We start from the raw sequence: 13,246 nt of genomic DNA on the forward strand, positions 1-13,246 counted from the left end.
AAAATCTTGATTAGCACTCCAAAATGACCATCATGCACTTTTTCTCTTATGTAAGGAGTGCATAATAACTGTTTTGAAACAGCTCTCGAGATCTTTTATGGGCATGATACAAAGACCAAAATAAAACTATCAAGATGACGTAGAACAGTTAATCCCAAGTGGTGTCTAACACCAAGACAACATAGTCCACATTTAGTTGTACGGTTGTAGCTGGTTTAAACTGAAATTCTGAAATTCTACAACTATATCATTCGATCCGCAGGGGCATTTTTTTCGTTTTGCGATTTTTCTAATATTAAAATACAAGACTAATGCATTCTTGTGTTGCAATGTTAATTCTGAGACCAATCATGTTCAAGAATACTTGACGATTGAGCAACTGCTCTTCTATAATTATGAATAGACAGCCACCTTATTCGTATACGGCAATTGCAAACGAACAATGCATTACTAACTCAAATACCTAAACCTCAAACACTTCAAAAGCAAGACAAAACTTTGGGACTTGCAACAAACAAAATACAGGCTTTCGACCTTTCATGGAGAGGTTTACTTGGGTAAATAGATATTGGACTTGGAACAAAAAGACCTGTACTGGGCTGCTTTCGGCATTTCATTGTACAAAGCCAGGGAAAAACATATCAACGATCACGAAGAAACATACGAAGGAACCGGGAGAAATGGAAATGGTGCAACAGAGGCATATGATACAGGTGGCCGCACTTGTGTTCTATCTGTGGAATTCCTCAACTTATTCTTCGAGTTGACATTTCTATCTTGTGAGGACAATGAAAGCTCAACACTACTCTCTGAATTCTCTTCAGTAAGGCATTGTTGATTATCAGAGAGACGGTGAAACATAATCCCAGACATGAATACAGGAAGATACAGAAGGCTGGCATGAAACATCTTCCTAGCTTTATGTGTAGTGCGGTCCTGATGGAACGAAAATGCCGTTGCAGTTATTGCGAGAGTAAGAAGAGTAGATTCAAGACAAAACCATCCAGAAGTCATACCCCCTGCAGACAAAGAGATGAAATTGGTGGAATTAGATGTAAGCCCCAACCTTAAACTATTCCTGCTTAATTAGGGACCAAAGATTATACATCTCACTCGTGGATGTTCATAGTCATTTTCTGACCAAAAATGTAATCAAGATGGCATGTCCAATAAATTAACTACTTATAGAAGAGATGATCAACAACTGTCCCAATATCATACAATTGGTCATCGGTAGGGGCCACAAATTAATTAAGTCTATCAAGATATAAAAGAGGAACAGTGACATGTTATCAACCAAAACCATGAATAACAATTATAACTTGTCAGATTTGTTACACCTCCAAGAGTAAAATCTTAGGAAACATGCAAAAAATAGGTAAAGCCTAAAAATTTAATCTGAATACAGCCACATCAGACATGATATGGGGCAAATTTTTTGAACTAAGACAGATAACAACCTATTTCATTAAAAAAATATGATATTTCGTGCTTTAACAAATTGTAAATCACATCTAAGTCTGTTATTTTCAATTTAATGCATACCAATGTTGACACCCAAATAATGGACACAAATTCTTTTATTCACTAAGAAACAAAATTGACCGACCATTGGTTGAAAAGGGAGACGAAGAAAAATACTCAAGTAGCTTCACAAGCATACTAGCACAGATAAAACTACTAAACTACAACACAAATAAAACTTCCATAGAAACAAGATTAGAAAAGGAAAAAGTTATTGTCTGTGAGTATTCGGACTCACAATCATAGGCCAAGAATCCCAAAGGGATCAGGTATACACAATTCCTTAAAGCTACTAAGGCTGTTTTCTGACCAGAAGCATCAGCAAGGGAGAGCATCCTAAACCTGGATATACAACAAATAAAAAGGGATTAAGGGGAAGGAGCCAAACAAACCAAGGGAAGTAAATCAATAATCGGTGGACCGTCACACATACAAAGATCCCACCCGCCCCGTAGATTATCTATCTAGACAATAACTTGATCACACGTTCTGAAATGTCTAGTTAATCATTTGAAAGGGGGAAAAAGTGGATCACAAACAGATTACTTACACCATTTGCTCTGAAAATTGTTCAGGATTAGGTGGAAATTCTGCCTTGAACTCATCGGGCATAATTGGATATTGATTAATTATTTCCATGAACAATAAGGCCCATGTCATGAAATCAAAGGCAGGAAATAAAACCCATGTTCTGAAACAATTTCCCAGTACAATAGGTGGATCCGTTCCACTAATGACATAACATTTAAAGTAAGACCATTAAAGAACTGAAAGTCCATACCCTCCAGCGGCATAGTCATTACGGCACAAGTATGCAAGGGCCATAAAATGAGGTATTTGCCAAAAGTATAAAGCAGCTGGGAGAAGCATTGCATTGAGGGAAACCTGGCCAGCAGCTGCAGCCCAACTGAGAGCCAAAATGAGAAATCATGAGTCAGAATGCAGTAATAGTCGGTTCTGAATAACAATTTAATTGATGGTAACTGGTTCAGTATGCTGTTAGATTGAATCAAAATTACATATTTATTTCATTATGAGGAAAGTGGGTATTTCAATATTTGAAAGAGGTAAGAAGGTCTCTTTTGTAGCCCAAGTATCACATATTCCCCTATTTCCCTTCAAACATACAATTTAATCAAGTGGAGAGGCACCACCCTGGTGCTCAGAAGATATTTAGGAGAAACAAAAGAATTCAAGCAATGCTAAAACAAGAGCTAATCTTTCAAGAAGTCAAGCACTGTATTAGTTAAGAGTGCTGCTATTTCCACCCACTTTTCCTACTTCACCACCCACCATTTAATGAAAATATTAACTGCATATCAAGTACTTTGTTAAATGATCTCTATAAGGGTTCAGGTATAAATAAAAAAACCAAAATTATCATACTATACCCACTCACCTATACTTGGGGGATGGGCAGTCAAATGTATAAATCTATTGCGTAAAACAGTGGGAATTTTTTAATATTGAAAATCAAACTTGTTTGTTATTTAAGCTTAATGGGAATTGCTTCACCAAAAGACAAAAAGAAAAAGCTTAGTGGGGATTACAGAGAACATTGATCAGTTTTCAGCCACAAAAATATGTTGCAACAACCAACATTACAGCTGCCATGAGTTAACTGAAAACATAAGTTTTCAATAGCCAAATCAATAAGTAAAGCTCCTCCAACAAGTCTAATGAAGGAAGCATGTAGCTCAAAGAAATCAGGGGGCATATTACCCTAAAAGTGGAGGAATAGCACCAACAACCGCACCAACCCATGTATTTACTGGGTGAATCTGCTTCAACGGAGTATATACAAATGCATAAAGTATTAAATTTGAAGCTGCAAGTCCAGCTGCCAACATATTAGCCTGCAACAACCTTGCCATAAAAGTTGCAACATTAACCCCCAAATATTTCATGCGATGGAAATCAGAATATTATTGCCATATAACATTTACAGAAAGAAGTGTTAATTCATGGGGCCACCTGGCTTGCCAACAAAGCAGTGCCAGCTAAACCAGCAGCAGATGCCCAGGTGACTGCATGAGGTATCGTAATGCGTCCCGATGGAAGTGGTCTTTGCTTCGTTCTATTCATTTTGGCATCATTATTCTTCTCAAACACCTAAAAGCAAACAATTTTTAATGATTTAACACATAATCAAGCCAAAAAGTTAACAATAAAAAAGTAAAGATACTGCAGGCAATGAGCCATTAACTACTCAAGCAACATAAACCAACTCAGCATCAACTGCTGAAAAAATGTTTACCAGTGGCAGGAAAACAAGTACTACAATCGCTCAACAGAAGTATGGAATTCCCTTAATGCTTTATCTTAGATGCCTTTTATACCCTCACTCCATTCTCCCTAGTTATTTTCTTTATCAACATAATTAAGAGAAAATAAGACAAATAACGTGAAGCAATAATTGAGTATAGGCTATAGCATAAGAAACTGCACATATAGTAAGCATTATAAAGATAATCAAATGAATTTGGAAGTGCTTTATCTAATCCTGTATCCTATAATATACATTCCATGTAAACATTCAACAACATAAAACCTCAATAGGAAAGTAAACCTTTACTGTAAAGTAATGTTGTTGCTCATGCACTTGCTTATCAATAGGGAAAAACAGAATAACAAAAGATAAAGATAACAGAATGCATTCTTCCAAGGCTCATTTTAGCTTTTCAAGTACCAAACTCAATTTTGAATTAAAACAAATAGCTTAATGACCTCAAAATCTAAATGTGACTATTGACGCTTACATTTTTCTTTTCTTTTTTCTGAGATAAGAAACAAAGACTATATTCAATCTAAAGAATGAAAATTATAAACTGCACCCCTAAAAGAAGTATAAAACTTTAGAACTCATTCCTCTTGAAAAGGTTCTAATTAATCCATATAGTCAGAGTCCCGGCTTTAAGCTTCATTCCTACTTGTATCTGACAGATCGAAGCTTAATGGACAAAAATTAAATAACTAATTAACTGCATTATAAAAATAAAATAAGAAGCGAAAAATTTGACTGAACATGGTGAACATTGCCATAATATAAAAGTTATATATATATATACAAGTGTGTATGTGTGCGTGAAAAAAGCTGTCATCAAAGAGCAAACCTGATTTAAAGAATTAGCAGATGCTGCAACCATCATGGTACCAGCACATGTCCAACAAAGTCCAGAAAAATCAATGGCATGGCCACTTCCAAGAACAAATCCAGTTCCAGAAGTTGCAACAACTAGCATGCTGGATTAAAAGTGAAAAAATTGTAAGACAAAATCCAAATGACAAAAACTTCACAAGCACCAGTATGTTAGTTGTGGAAGAAAATGAGTTGTTTTTGTAGTCTAGTTTTCATTGTTTTACTGTTTAAGGTGGACAACTTGTCCACCAAAATTGTAATGTTGTGTAATTGAAATAAAATTTTGTTTCTAATAAAAAATTACACATATTAAAGAATCACCCCCCACTATTATAATTCTCTTCTTCCAAAATGATACCATTTTTACCATATAAAAGAAGTAAGAAAACATCAATAAAAAATTCTGTAACAGCGATCAAAGAATCACGTTTTATAGAATACAATTACGCAATCTGAATCAGAACAAACACAACCCAACTTCACAATCAGTTTTAAAAAATTATAAATAAAAACCCAGAAATGCCATTTTCAAATTAATAGAAATGAAAAGAATGAGAATTTCGTGTAAATGTGTACCTGAGGCGAGCTTTGGAGAGCTCCCAATAGCAGCGACCATAGTGGCGAGCCCAGTACGAAGCTTTGGAGGCCCCAGACGCGAGATCAACAGCAGTAGCCGCCGAGAGTGCTCGGAATCCATCGGGGCGCTGAAACCCTAGCTTCAGAGAATCTGAAGGTGAAGGTGAAGGTGAGGGGGAGTAAGAGTAGGATTGGGAGAAAGAGTGAGAGAGCAGTGGTGGTCGAGCGACGTCGTTCGCTGCCGAGGAGGAAATGGAAGAGAGGTGCAATGAGTTGTTAGATGTTACGAGCTTGGGCGAGAATCTCAGCGAGTTCCTCCACATCTTCTCGTCAATTGGGAAAGAGCGAGACAAAAGGAAGAAGAAGAAGAAGTCGACAATCGTTTTTTTTTTTTCGGTCAAAAAGTTGACGAGTAGTTTCTAAAGGCCGTGCAGCTTACCTGAGCCCGTTTCTTCTAAGGGCTCTTTTGATATCGCCCGTTAGATGAATCCAACGGCACAAAATGACTTATCTCATCGCGCACACTTTTTTATTTTTTGGTGAAATCATCGCACACTTTTGATACCAAGTTACGTGTGTATCTTTTCTTTTTCCCTTTAGAAATGTGCTTTGTTCTTTTTTGTAAAGAAGCCAAAAAAGGGGCACAAGTAACATAGAAGAAAAGAAGACAGAGCCCTAGATATATTCAACGGTCGCTCATACCGAACTGTATATCCTGAACCTGAAGAAATGAAATCGATTGGGTTATTGAGCAAACAGGTCTCACCACGTCAACGTCATGTAATAAGCCCAATGAAAAGGTTAGAACCCTAAGCAAGCAAAAGGCCCCACTATGACATGCAACCTGTTGGCAGATAATATCATGCCACATGTAAGAGTCTTGTAGTTCAAGTGGTTAAGAACATTTACCCCGAACATCATAGGTCTTAGGTTCGATCTCTCTAATATCGCTTATATAGAAAAACAAAACAAAAAATCATGCCACACCGCAGGCGATGAAGTGTTATCTATCTTTCTGCCATTCTATGCAAAGATTCATGAATTAAAATCCAAAAGTGGTGCATTTGGGCTGTTTTTCTTGTTTAGGAGTTAAACTAATCTTGTGCCCTTCTCCCTCTGCATATTCTTTAACAGTTTCATATGCTTGGATTCAACAGAAACAAACACACACAAAAAGAAGCTTTCAAAATCTTTCTAATAGTAGGAAGGAACAGGGCAAGAGGTATGCAGCCTTCCAAAAGTAAGTTCAAGCAAATTTTCAATCAGCTGTACCATTTAGGTCTCTTGCCTGAACCCACCAAGTGGATTCAATCTGGTAGTGCCCTAAGTCATAGGTCCAGCAGAAACTTCACCAAGGGATTTATGAGGATAAAAAAATATCAACAACATTGCCCATGTATATTAGGTGGAGCAAAATCAAAGTCTCCAAAGATTAGCATGATGGCAAAGGTTTGTCTAATTAGTCCTTAACGCCCATTACAACGTCGCCCATTGCACTCTCATGATGCTCACAAAAAAACAAACTCTAATAAAATAAAAAATAACATATGACATAAATTAGTGGATATATCTGTATGTGTTTAAGCGAAACTACATCCCTGACGTCGTCTAATCTTCACTAATTATTTCTTAATCTAAACAAGTTCATTTACTCACTATTTATGAATTCCCAGCTAGTCACCATTCCTTTATCAACTTAAAAAAATCTTACATGCATTGATGTCAAGTACATCCATGCAGCATTGTACTTGCTGTCATGTCCACAGGCCACTACTTGAGGAGCATTAGCCAATGGTGCTAGTATGCATATATGAATCTTCTTCTGCTTAAATGAAAGGTCAGCCAGATTTCCGTGCAGAAAATTCCCACAAGCATGTCAAAATGGTCATTTCAGAGCTTCCCTGATGGTGGCAGCTATGGCAGGGGTTGGCTCTGGTGTTGGTATCAATCGTGCAGACATGGAACCAGCAGAGCAGAGAAGTTAGAATCATATCCAATTTCTTTTGCTTCATTACAAATTTACCACACAAAGGATATATTTACAGTTCCACGGTTAGCTCCCATACAATAGAGTACATAAAATCTGTCAAGAAAATTTGAAATACCATCAAAGCACTCAGTCTGGGGAATTGCAATTTGTTTCCATGAAATCCACTTCATAAACATGTGGAATCAAGAACAGGAAACATAATCACTAGTATAGCTAGAAAACCATTGAAGAGAGCAACAGGGCCAAACCATCCAGGTCATATGCATCTTTATACAGAGTTTATACTTCTATTTCTACTACGTATGTGTAGAATCTACATATATACTTCTATTTCTGCTAAGGCAGTGAAACAAAAATTATACTTCTGTTCCTGAAGTATCAGCTTGTGAAAAGTAGAACATAACCCTGTGAAAAACAGACCCAAAAAAACTCTGTGAAAAAATATTTTAGTGACAAAAAGAAATACCAATATCCAACTCAGCAGATATCCAACCAAACAAAATTATACTTTCAATATTTTTAGAAGAAAAAGCCACTATTGCATAAGTAATCAAACATATTGCAGGCAAAATCAAAATGTCCAAACCCATTCATAAAGTATCCATTCAAATACAAAAACCAACACGTACATGGAAAAAAACTGAAGAAATGAGAATTGAAAATCACAAAATGACTATTTGGGAGCTGAGAGATAGTGAGAGTGAGAGTGAGAGAGTCAGTGAGTGCGAGAGAGGGTTTTTTTTTTTTTTTTTTTTCCTTTCTAGAACATAGCTAAGAAATAAAGATGCATGGCAGCAGACCAACAAAAAATAGTGTATAGCAGAACTCCAATCATACAACAAAGCTTGAAAAGAAGTATCCTAAACTCTGAAGATACCGATGCCTGAAGAGACACATGAACTCTACCCAATAGAAGATCTCATCTACTTCTCGAGCTCTAGCTCATGGTTGGGTAGGATTGGATCAATTTCTAGCGTAGATAACCCAAATCACGAATTGAAATTTGGCCGGATTTCGAGATGAGATTCAGGCCACTTCTGCTCGTTTTTCGGGGTATGCCCAAGAACAAAAGTGACTCCAAATGAGGTTTTACACCTAGGGTAGGAACAAAGCTTGAAAAGAAGTATCCTAAACTAAGATACCGATGCCTGAAGAGACACATGAACTCTACCCCATAGAAGATCCACCTCTTGTCCCTTGCACCCTCAAAATTCTTCTATTCCTCTCCATCCACACCACCCAAAAGATTACGATGATAGCACATCTCCCTAACACCAAGCCCACATTTTTTCCACCCAAAAAACTTATACCTCTCACATAATAATGCAAAACAAGAGGCTGGAGCTGCCTATCTCAAATTGGTCTCCTTAACCAGTCTTCTCCACAAGGTCATAAGTAATGGGACAACAGGTGATCTGAACTCTGAGAAGCATTACTACACATCACACATCACACATCACACAAGTTGGGAGAGAGCTACCAATAAGACTGTCTCCACTGAACCACATCACAAGTGTTCACATTCCCATGAGCTATAATCCAAACTAACACCTGTAACTTTGGAGGTACTGTGTCCTTCCAAATTGTACGAAGCCACAAAAAGAAAAAGAAAAAGAAAGAAAGAGAAGAGTTATATATTAATTTTTTTGCATAAGATTTACAAGAGCACACTCCCAAAGACTCTAACTTCCATATTCTAGTATCTGGCCGAGATTGCACCAATAAAACAATCTCTAAGACAGCAATAGCTCTGCTAACTCCCCCACCTCATGATCATTCAAGTGTATACGAAAACTGAAGTCCCAACTCAGAGGAAAAGAAGAAAAGTCTGCACAAATGCAATTGGACTACCATGCGCCCCCCATCCCCCCTTCTCCCTCTTTTCCTTTACCTGCAATATTTAATCCCAATTAACCAAATGATCTTTCTTCCTTCCGAAATTCCTTCCCATAAAAACTTCCTCATCACACTTTCAATTCTGTTTGGCACACGAACAGGAATACAAAAAGTGAAGAGTAATAATAGATAGACACACTGCAAACCGATTGCAGATGGGAAATCTCCACTTCTTCTCTTCCAACTACCAAACCCCTTATCGTTTTCAACTCCCTAGCTCTTTCCACCAACCTACTCAACCCATTTACCACAACAGTAAATAAGAAAGGAGACAGAGGATCTCCCTGTCTAAGCCTCTATATGCTCCAAATTTACCCTTCGTCTCCCATTAATTAAGACTGAAAAATTAGCCACTCAAGCACCCCCTTATCCACTTCCTCCAAACAGTTTCGATGCATTATATCATTAGAAATATTTATTTTTCTCATAGCTGCATTATAAGTACTTTATAAAAAACTTTGTCGTTTAAAAAAAGAAGTCGAGAGAAAAAAATTTACCTGAGATAAATCAACTTTCATGTTGTTCACCAATAATCTCGACAAGAGCACAAGCCATCTTTGAAATGGTGGAATCTCTTAGCATCTCGCATGATGAGTTCTCTGCCTACAATTTTTGAGATGATCTTCAATGCATTATGGCAATCACCACAAACACGAAGATTCTTGATTACCCTAACAGGTGAACGAGCTGGGCTGCTGAGGAGGGCATAAGCAACAGCAAGTCTCTCACTATGGGCAAGCAGAGCATCTTCCTTGCCTTCCTGATCTATGTCATGTAATACGAATCTAGTCTCTGGAATGTAACCAGCCTCCTTCATTTGTTCCCTTAAACCCCTAAGTTGAGCATAAATCTTATCATTCTCAGGATGAGATGTATCTCCTGCTCGATATTCATGGACTCGGCTCCTGACTTCTAAAAGATTTTGCGCTGCTAATTTTTTCTTCTCTTTCTCCTTTACAAGGTCTGAATCTTTTACAGGAACAAGGCCAGCCTTTGATTGCTCATTTAAGCTGGAGGCATCTAGCTGCTCAACAAGCTCAGCACACCGATCCCCGAGCTCCAACTGCCCATGAACTCTGCAGAGATTCATCAAGGTCTTCCAAACATCGACATTAGGTTCCAATGGCATCTTTTCAATGAACTCCAAAGCTTCTTCCAGATAGCCTGTACTTCCTAGCATATCTACTACACTCACATAATGATCCATACTCGGGACAATGCCATAATCTTTGCTCATTGATTCAAAATGCAGCAGTCCTTCTGTAGTATCTCCCAATACACTACAGGCATAGAAAACACCAATAAACATTTGGCCATCAGGTTTCAGACCTGCTTTCTTGAACTCAGTAAATAAATCAATGGCATCTTCCCCAAGGCCATTCTTAGCAAGCCATGCTATCATAATGTCCCAAGATGTCAAATTGCGGTTTGGCATCTGGTTGAAAACCATAAATGTGCTGTCCATAGAACCACACTTGGAATACATCTCCAAAATTCTGTTGTATGTACTCACGTTTAAGGGAGACAGTAATCTTGTAATGTTTTCGTGAACAAATTTTGCTTCTTCTAGAGCTTTAGCCTCCCCGCATGCCTGCATTAACTGAAAATATAGATGCAAATCCACCTGAACCTGCTGCTTCTCTAGCATACCCAAGATCTCCACAGCCTCCTTAACTTTGCCCTCCTTGCAAAACTTATCCAACTCTTCAAGAGTACCACTATATGGGCTACTTTCAGAAGCCTCAATAAGCTTTCTTTCAGATTTAGACTCACTTGCTACTTGAGAATCCACTATTGTATTTTGAAAAGGATCCGGATTTGTTTGATATTGTCCAACATGTTGGCTTTGCTGCCCATAACTTGTAGGGGCTTGCTGATATTGTCCACAACTAGGGGCTTGATGATATTTTCCATAACTAGGATTCGGCTGATTTTGTCCATAAATAGGGTTCTGTTGATATTGTCCACAACTAGGGTTCTGCTGATACTGTCCATAACTAGAGTTCTGATGACGCATCACGTCATTCCTTGTGTAGTAACCATTTAAATTTTGCTGATTTTGTGCAAAATGTTGGATATAATTCTGATTTAGGTTTCCCTGAAACCCTAAATTGCCTTGTAAACCAAAAGCATTTGGGTTCTGTCTGACTTCTATGGATCCCTCCTGCCGAGATGCATAAGGATTCTCTATACTTCCATTTCCTAAATTTCTCCCATCCAGTTTATGGCTCTGCAGCAGCCCTCCATTTTCTTGCCGATAATGCCCACTAAAATTTCCATCTTGTTGAACTACGTTATTCATGTTGCCTGTGTTTCTCCAGAAAACCCCATTGTAACTTTGATTATACTGATTTGAGCTCTGCTGGGGATCCCTTGAACCATCTGCACGAGCCCCATTTAGTTTCTGTTGCAACTGCACATTATTTTGACAATAAGTTCCACTCGGTAAGATGTACTCTTCCTCCGTGTATAAACATACAATGAAACAAAATCATTAAGTAGCCCACAACTAAGCAAACTTCATTATCTTAAAGCTTACTGTAAAATTGCAACAAAAAATATAAAGAAGAAATCGTACTGTAGTTAAGTTGTCAACCTCATTCTCAGCCTCAATGTCATCGTGCTCGTGACCTGTAGCAAAGGCAGATGCACTGGAAGAGGAAGTGAAGGTGGCGCGGGATGAGGAGAGAGCAGCGCATCTCTGACATGGCATCATGGAAGATGAAGATGAAGAGATGAGGGGTTGAAAGTTGAGTTTGAGGCATGAGGATCTCCATGAGGCTGATGATGAGGCAAGGGTTTGCAACTGAGCTGATGGCAGAAATACCATTCGCCTCCACATTTTGCTCAGTTAGCCTGCTGTTTTTCACTCTCTGCAAATGCACAAATTACCCATTTATGCCAGTGTCACTGAGACTGGGACCAAAACTATCTCATCTCAATCATTAAAAGAATCAAATAAAACTATAAGAAATTATAAAATAAAATAAAATAAACATAACCATGGGATGAAATTATTATTACAGACTCGATCAAAATTTTTGGCAAAAGAAAAAATTTCTGATTCATGGTTGCTTCAACCAAGGATTCATGGGTGACCTATACTGGAGCTTTTTATCCTAGATAAAGATTGTATTTTCGGTATTTATTCACACTAGAGCTCCTTATACTACATCTTTCAGGTGAATAGATTTCTCACAAGTATTCCTCAAACACAGAATACTTCAAGCGTTATGCCTACAAGGATTACAAGGTTCTGTAGAAACTCTCTGGTCTCCTTTTTGGTTAAAGCTAGAGACTCCACAGCCTCATAAACCTTTCTGATCGTCTCAGCTGGACAAATGGCTCTTCCGACAATTAATAATTCATTCACAAACAAAATATAATAAAATTGACAAAACATAATGCATTCAGAATATCAAAACACAAACGCAGTACTTATTCCACCCAGACGAAGAAATATTTTATACAGATTTTCAAAACCCATCAATCATTCAATTCGGGATTAACAACCCATCATATGTAACATTGAAAAGCCATAAAATTCAACAAATACATGAAAAAGGTGTTCACAATATGAAACCTTTCGACTTGTGCGAATATTTTCAGCAAACTCTTCTCCTCTTTCTCCGATACTTTGCAAAGAAATTTGCAGAAACTCAGCGCCCTCTCTTGCACTGAGTGGAACTCCGAGAAGGCAGACCAAAGAGAGAATGAGAGGGACGGGTTTTCAGAACCTTTGTGATGGCCTGAGAAGACAAAGTTTGAGAGACAGGAAATGAGAGGAAGAGAGGGGCTGCACTGTAGAAGACAGAGTGCTCGCGAGCGAGAGGAAAAAGGGGCAGTTTTGGAAGAAATTGTTAAACCCCATTTATGCAGAATGGGCTTGCGCTGGGGATGAGCACGCTGTACTAACTAATTGTTGTGTTGTGATTGATTGATTTTTATTTTTATTTTTTGAGAAAAAGGAGATGGATGCATTCATTACTCAGTCCAAAAAGCCGTCAGTTAAAAGGGGTTAGTCTAAAGTCAATCGGGTTTAGGAAAGGGTCTTGACTTGCACATCAGTAGGCTCAAATTTGAATATTTACTAAATCATATTTGTATGTGTATGTGTGAGA

General features: G+C 37.9%; 2 protein-coding genes across 6 annotated transcripts; both read right to left on the reverse strand.

Moving 5' to 3' along the window:
* On the reverse strand, positions 317 to 5,776 carry LOC18791999 (protoheme IX farnesyltransferase, mitochondrial). Its single transcript, XM_007222154.2, has 7 exons — positions 5,240 to 5,776; positions 4,638 to 4,767; positions 3,499 to 3,636; positions 3,247 to 3,380; positions 2,306 to 2,431; positions 1,763 to 1,866; positions 317 to 1,019 (listed from the first exon to the last, which is right to left on the reverse strand). The coding sequence occupies exons 1-7, from the start codon at positions 5,560 to 5,562 to the stop codon at positions 649 to 651; spliced, it is 1,326 nt and encodes a 441-aa protein (XP_007222216.1). The 5' UTR covers positions 5,563 to 5,776; the 3' UTR covers positions 317 to 648.
* Positions 6,617 to 13,246, reverse strand: LOC18790967 (pentatricopeptide repeat-containing protein At4g32450, mitochondrial). Of its 5 annotated transcripts, none has more exons than XM_020558158.1 (4): positions 12,709 to 13,246; positions 11,704 to 11,998; positions 9,622 to 11,538; positions 6,617 to 7,188 (listed from the first exon to the last, which is right to left on the reverse strand). In XM_020558158.1, exons 2-3 carry the CDS (start codon positions 11,965 to 11,967, stop codon positions 9,649 to 9,651), a joined length of 2,154 nt encoding a protein of 717 aa, XP_020413747.1. In that variant the 5' UTR covers positions 11,968 to 11,998; positions 12,709 to 13,246; the 3' UTR covers positions 6,617 to 7,188; positions 9,622 to 9,648. The 5 variants fall into 5 exon arrangements, with proteins under 5 accessions (XP_020413747.1, XP_007225613.2, XP_020413828.1 ...); XM_007225551.2 differs by having other exon boundaries at positions 6,617 to 7,171; positions 9,623 to 11,538; positions 12,709 to 13,244; XM_020558239.1 differs by having other exon boundaries at positions 6,617 to 7,171; positions 9,623 to 11,538; positions 11,722 to 11,998; positions 12,709 to 12,986.

Source organism: Prunus persica, chromosome G1 (genome assembly GCF_000346465.2).
Source record: "Prunus persica cultivar Lovell chromosome G1, Prunus_persica_NCBIv2, whole genome shotgun sequence".
NCBI lineage: Eukaryota > Viridiplantae > Streptophyta > Magnoliopsida > Rosales > Rosaceae > Prunus > Prunus persica.